At 45.6% G+C, this 7,129-nt stretch overlaps 1 protein-coding gene across 1 annotated transcript; it reads right to left on the bottom strand.

The window, feature by feature from the left end:
• Nucleotides 1-1,841: 1,841 nt before the first annotated feature.
• LOC103630226 (UDP-glucuronic acid decarboxylase 2) lies at nt 1,842-6,261 on the bottom strand. The gene is made up of 6 exons (XM_008651297.3): nt 5,254-6,261; nt 3,969-4,116; nt 2,986-3,065; nt 2,808-2,891; nt 2,632-2,706; nt 1,842-2,473 (listed from the first exon to the last, which is right to left on the bottom strand). Exons 1-6 carry the CDS (start codon nt 5,884-5,886, stop codon nt 2,153-2,155), a joined length of 1,341 nt encoding a protein of 446 aa, XP_008649519.1. The 5' UTR covers nt 5,887-6,261; the 3' UTR covers nt 1,842-2,152.
• Nucleotides 6,262-7,129: the final 868 nt, after the last annotated feature.

Below are 7,129 nucleotides of genomic sequence, written 5' to 3'. Positions count from 1 at the left end.
CTTATTTGGTAAGATAGGACTGTCACGTTAGTCGAGGATCTCTGATCACGTTTTAGCGCTGGAGGGCTGTTTATTACAGCAACCCATTATTTTGAGAGCAATATTTTAAGATAAACAATCATGTTTATTTGTTTAATCTGCCTTCTTCATCTGCAAGCCATGTTTAATTATAAAATGGACCTGAGATGCTATTTTACATGTTTACATGTTCTAGAATTGCTACTGTTCATTGCTACAATAATTACATATGACATTTATCTGAGTTATATGCCTGTTTTATTCGGAATTAGAATATTTAATTTATTTAAATATGAAGGAATCATGTCACTTATTTCTTTAATATTACAACAATTCCTCTTCCATGAAAGGAGGCAGTGTCACGCTGCCTCTCTGACACGAAGTCGAGACTCGCTGGTTCACCAAGCTTGCCAACTACCGAAGATGGGTCACATCGTCGCGACGAGAAAGATCAGGCTTGCTAGTCATGTCAGCATCGTGACAATGACAAAGAGGGTGAGGGTGTCATACGGTATCACGCTTCGGGAAGGAGGCAGTGGCGGGCAGCATCAGGGCGGATTGGCTCGGATGATGTCAGATAGAATGGGGCCAAACAGATAGATGTAAGGACTGGACCAAAGAACGGGGACGAAAGTCAGGAAGACTAGACCGATATGACGAGAAGATTAGAACAAGACTAATTTAGTTCATCTAAAACTTTATTTTTTTCTATACTTAACGTTAAATAAATATTAAGTGTAAGAGGTTTTACAAAAATATTGAGGAGGCTATGGCCACCTTTGCCTCCCTATGAATCCATCACCGATTATATGGGTGAATCATAAACTAATTAGCACTAATAGATTCGTCTTGTCGTTTAGTCATTAACTATGTAATTAGTTTTATAAATAAACTATATTTAATACTCTCTCTGTCCCATATTAGAAGTAGTTGTTTTGGGTTATAGTGAGTTCATACAACATTTGATGTATGTGTTTTAGATATATATTTAGGTTCATTATCATCCATTTGAATATATACATAAAAAGGAAGAGCTAAAACGAATACTATTTTGGAACTGAGAAAATACTTATAATTGATGTTCAAACATCTGATATCACACCAACTAACTGCCTGCTGTTGAGCATCCCGAGAAGAGCAGGCGGATATGATTGTGGTTTACTGGCAGCATGTGGGATCAAGTTGCCACAGCAGGGTATGTTGTGTTTGGTATCGATTATGAGGGCCACGGCGAGTCCATGGCCGCCAGGTGCTACATCCACAAGTTTGAATCAGTGGTAAAAAAACATATCTATAGCATTTTCAATAAAAAAACATCCTTGAATTGAATTCTTGTGCAAGATGCATGAACAGATCAGGAAGAACAAGCCCATCTACCAGGAGTCCAGGACAAGCCGCGGCTGAAGACAGCCCAGGAGCTCCTCGGGACAAGCATGTATGTGGAAGCTAGCCCGCCAGAGGTATCCTGTTCTAATGCTAATAAATGAAGTAAAAACATGGGGATCTGGAGACGTGGATAATTTTACATTTAACCGCCCGTTGTTAATCACATTTTTAAATCTCCTCCCACTTTTCCACACGTTCCTTTGGATCAACATCATATGATTCAGATTAGAAATTTACACGGTTGCATGGAAGGGTTATTCAGATTAGAAATTTACACGGTTGCATGGAAGGGTTGGTTTGCACCAGATACGTTCTTGTTTCATCTTCACAACTGCTTGTTCGTTCGTTTCTTTGCTCAAGTCTAGTTTTTGAGAGCAGGATAGGCATCCTACGCCTAGCTTCAACAAAGAACTAGAACCATCAAAGAAGGGCATACATACATTTGCAAAATGACAGGATTTATACCATATATATGATGCTATGCTCTCAACAAAGAATTAGATCATCCGGGTTCATCTCCAACTGTTCAACTGAACTTTTTTTGTATAGCTAAGGACTGAGAGAACTGAGAAAGAAAAAATACAGGGGAAAAAAAGAATGGCATTACAGCATCAGCCGTGCCGAGGTATTCCAGTAACACATTCCCAACGAACTACGTGGCCCATAGCTTTTGTCAGTAAGGAGAGAGCAACCAAGCAGCTAGAAGCAGGGCCACCAAAAATTTCCATGTCATGTGCGCTCCTTCATCCTAACCTTGCTGGTTTCCGGTGGTGGTGGCAGCAGCGTCTTGGTCGCCGAAGATGCGCTTGCGGAAGTCGGAGACCATGAGGGGAAGGCCCTCACGCAGGGGGATCTTCGGCTCCCACCCGAGGAACTCCTTGGCGCGGCTGATGTCGGGCTTGCGCTTGTGCGGGTCGTCCTGGGTGTTCTTGCGGAACTCGATCCGTGCGTTGGGGTCGATGGTGTCCTGGACAACCTTGGCAAGCTCAAGCATGGTGAACTCGCCAGGGTTACCCAGGTTGAATGGCCCCACATGCTCGCCTTCCATCAGCTTCATCAGACCCTCAACCTGGGAGAAGACCCCAATCAGTACATTGAATGCAAAGAATAAAATTCCTAGTAATGAATACTTCAAGCATCCCACTGGCTAGGCCACTAGGCCACAGGAAAAGCCAAATCAAGGGTTTCTTTTTTTTTTCAATATATGTTGGCCAGAGATAGACCTACCAGATCAGAAACATATTGGAAACTCCTGGTTTGCTTTCCATCACCATAAACCGTCAAGGGCTCCTTCCTCAGTGCCTGCAACCATAATCGCACGTAATTTAATTTCTGTGATACAAGACCAATTGTCATATCTTTTGGGTTCTGTAGATAGAATAGACAGCACTGCGCATATTTACCTGAGCAACAAAGTTACTGACAACACGGCCATCGTCAATGCACATGCGAGGGCCATATGTATTGAAGATACGTGCGATCCTAACCTGAAACAGAAAGAAACCACCAAAATGAATATACTTGGTCGCAGATGAAATGGAATTCCATCCACTAAACCGACATTTTGGATCGTTGACTTACCTCAAGGTTGGCACCACGGTGGTAATCCATGGTCAACGTTTCAGCTGTACGCTTGCCCTCATCGTAACAGCTCCTGACACCTGTCATTGAGAAATCGTACCCATCAGTAAAACTCGCAAAGAGCAAGGCAAGAGCTTGCCTACTTTGTAAATAATCCAACGAGTATCCAACAGCCAACAAGTACTACGTGAATAACTCAACAAACTTCATTCATTATTTTAGGTGCAGTGGTTGGTGGGTGTTTGGTTAGGCATAACTGGTCAAGTATAGTTGTGTCCCCCCCCCTCTTGCTTTATTGAAAAGGAATCCACAAAGTGGCCCTCTTGGACCAAATTCCACCTACCAACATGGTCCCTTCCCACCAAAAAGAATCAAAGCATGCCAGAACCCACCAAGCTAAGATTCCATGGCCAGCATCTCAAGAGAGTAAGATTCCAAATGCCTTTCTGCATATTGCTTATACAAGGCCTCTTTCATGCAACAGTAAGCTTCAAGTCTGGACCAGCACTATTTTCTGAAAAGGGCTCATTCCTGCTTTCTACAGCTCGGGGTAAAAAAAATATAAGCACAGATTTGACAACGTAGACCCGTCCTCTTTGCAACAGTACATTGTCCACCAGCTTGCATTTCCCTCCCTCCCCCTTGCTCTCCTTTTTGTGGTTTTGCTCATCCAAAATCATGTCACTAAAAGACTATGGCTGCAGGGTAACATATTTAGGACAACCCCTCAGTGGTCTATGCTCGCTCCAAAGGTCATACAAAAGCATGACAAAGAAAGAATGAGCATGAGAGATCATTTATTTGGGGCTGACAGTTCCCTGCTAAAAGGAGGATCCGGCTATGTCTTTGACATATGCATGACCTAACTAACAATTAGCTAACCTCATCACGCTAGATCTAAGAAAAATGAATGATTAATTGTCACTGCAAGAAATTAATTTCAAGAGATCAACAAAGAGAGTGTAAACGAGAAGAGCTAGTACCGATGGGATTGACATTGCCCCAGTAAGTCTCCACCTGCGGGTGCTGGAGAGGATCACCATAGACCTCACTGGTACTGGTGAGGAGGAACCTGGCGTTGATCCTCTTTGCTAATCCGAGCATGTTCAGAGTCCCAACCACATTGGTCTTGTGCTATCACAAAGGTTAAGGCTAACACGAACCATCTCAAGAAAGCAAAACGAGCAGAAACTAAATGAATCAGCCAGACACCCTTTTTCACTTTGTTACATTGCTACTCCACATTCAGTTGCAAAACAAGTAAAGCATAAGGAAATTTCGTGAAGTGAACAGTAAGCGAAGTTGCTTAGAAAGCGGAAAAGGCAAAGGCCACTTGGACGTCAACTTTTGTGTTGTTGAAAATTGAAATGCGCCCTTTATGTCAGAAGTAAGCAAAGTACATAACTAACCCAGATCCATGCGCACCGTGCGCTTACTTTTTGCTTTCATTAACGGATCATGAAGCAAAGTAAAACGGTACGGAGCAATTGAGTTCAGATCACAGCTATAGCTTTCGCTAGTACGTTTTTCCTGTTTCAAATGCACGGGAAAATGCAGCAAGCATTCAGAAGCATAAAAAACAGTTTTTTTAAGAAAAACACACACACACATAAATTATTTCGACAGAAAAAATGATGTGATGATTTGAGATCTTCAATTGCATCTGAAGAATCTGAGTTCAACTGAACATTTGTCACCAGATTTCATAGAAAGACGCAAAAAAAGATCTTTTTTTTTGCGTTGAATGAAAAGGGAGGATTGCCCTTGAGCAAAGGGCAGCCTAGCAGACAGAGATCTGAAACGGCCAAGCTCTGGTGGCTCTGCTTTCCCTCAGTTGAGCAGAAAACTCCAAAAAACGAAGTGAAACGTGGCACAAATTCGAGCTCCGGACAAAATTCTCCTTCCGTGGAAGGAAATCGTAGTTCTGGGGGGTTATACCTGTTGGTACCGGATTTTAAAAAAATTGTCATATTCCCATTTCAGAGACGGATACGGAATCTCAAAGAGTAGTGAATCGATCCTCCTCCTCAGATGCATCGCGCGTTAACCGATAAACCCGCAGGAAGAAACAAATTTGGAAATTCCCCACGAAAAAGCAATAGAAACCAAGTCCATCCCAATAACAATATAAAATATTTTTGTTTAGGCACCAAAAGAAGAAGAAAAATAGAAGCGATCGCGATCCAGGCATCAATCACGAATCATTCATGGAGGAAAGGAAATGAACGCAACGGAACTGAACTGAAGGAATTCGTAGAGAAAGGATATGATTGTCTTGATGGGGTTGTATTTGTAGTGGACGGGGGACGCCGGGCAGGCGAGGTGGTAGATCTGGTCGACCTCGAGCAGGATGGGCTCGACGACATCGTGGCGGATCATCTCGAAGTTTGGGTCGTTGAGGTGGTGAAGAACGTTGTCCTTGCGGCCGGTGAAGAAGTTATCGACGACGATAACGCTGTCGCCGCGCTCGAGGAGGCGGTCCACCAGGTGGCTGCCGACGAAGCCGGCGCCGCCGGTGACGAGGACGCGGAGCGCCTTCCGCTTGAGGCCCAGCGGCACCTTGCCGCCGACGAAGTGCCGCGTGGCCACGTCGCGGTGGTGGGCGGGCTCGACGGGGAAGCGGGCGAGCGGATTGTTGTTGTTGGAGTAGGACGAGGCGGCGCCGCCGGTGGAGGTGGAGGTGGAGGAGGAGGAGGAGGCGGACGGGGAGGCGATGGAGATGACGGCGGCGGCGATCAGCATCCCGGCGAGCGCGAAGAGCGGGCGATGCTCGGCGACGGCGTAGCGGGCCGCGCGGGGCAGCCACGCGAGCGGCTTGGACGGCTTCGGTGAGTATCCCCCGGCGCCGGCGCCGGCGGCCGTGGACGTCCCGCCGCCGCGGTAGGTGAGCTCGGACGCCATCTCCGTCGTGAATCTAGGGGAGGCGGGAGGGCCCTCGGCGAAACTCCCAGCGAGGGACCTGGGCGCGATTCGGACAGGTCTCGCGGGGGTGGCAGCGGCAGCGGCGGGAGCGAAGAGGTATTTATGGGCGGGGGAGCGGTGGCTCGCCGGAGGAGGGATACGGGGCCCTTGGATGTGGGGCGGACGGCAGGGACCCAGTCTTCGCGGGGCGGTGGGGGCTGGCCGGGAGGTGGGGGCTTTGACTGGCGGTGCGTGCGTGTGATCGGGTGCGCAAGGGAGGCCGCCGGGACAGGTGTGCGACCCGGAGGAGGACAGGGGTGGGTGGCCACTGCCTACTGGCCTCGTCGGCGGCTACCCTCGTTGTTGTGGGCTGACGGTGGGGGCATGTGCTACACGGGCTGCCAGGTGGTTAGAATTGAGAGCATCTTTGACATCTTTAAAAAACTCGCTCTCACATGATTTTAATACCCGATTTGGATGCAGATATTAGAGCACAGAATTGGTAGTTGAAATCATTTTCTCAAAATTTTTGTTGTTTGGTTGCGCATAGAATTGAGATTTGGAATCAGAGACCCAATTCTTTGGAAATTAGACTACAACTCGAAACTCAACTTTTCAATACAGAGCATCACCCATGGTATTATGTGAATTAGACCACACAATTCTAAGTTCAAATTCAGTGACATTCAAACAATAGAATTAAAATTACATTTCATTTCAATATCATGGTTGGTTTAATATTGAGCTCAATTCAATTCCTTGTTGTCCAATATCAACATCCAAACGGAGCATAAGGGGTTTCCACCCGCTAAACTTTAGCATTTAAGGGTTGTTTGGATACAAGTAGGTGGTGTGGTGTGGGTGGAGGAGGTAAGAGAAAGGGGTTGAGGGACCAGTTTTAGCGTAGTTTAACATATTTGGTGGAGCTAAAGCGCTAATGGGTGCTAAACTTTAGCACAACACTTTTAGTCACCATGTTTGTTTCTTTAGTAGCTAAACTAAAAAGTGCAGTGCTAAACTTTAGCAAGAGGAAACAAACGGGTCTAAGATACTAGCCAAATAACTTATCAAGCTAAGTTTTAGCTACTTAATAGCAAAATAACTCTCTAACAGACTAGTCATTCAACTCGCCAAGCTATCTGTCTATTGAAATGAGATGCTACATCTAAAATTTTATCTTAATGGAGAGGTAAATAGAGAGTCAAATAGGGAGTCAAAAATAAAAAAGTCCCTTGGAGATGCT

Source organism: Zea mays, chromosome 6, assembly GCF_902167145.1.
Source record: "Zea mays cultivar B73 chromosome 6, Zm-B73-REFERENCE-NAM-5.0, whole genome shotgun sequence".
Taxonomy (NCBI): Eukaryota; Viridiplantae; Streptophyta; class Magnoliopsida; order Poales; family Poaceae; genus Zea; species Zea mays.
Note: the sequence above shows the minus strand (reverse complement) of the source record. Positions and strands in the feature narration are given on the sequence as shown.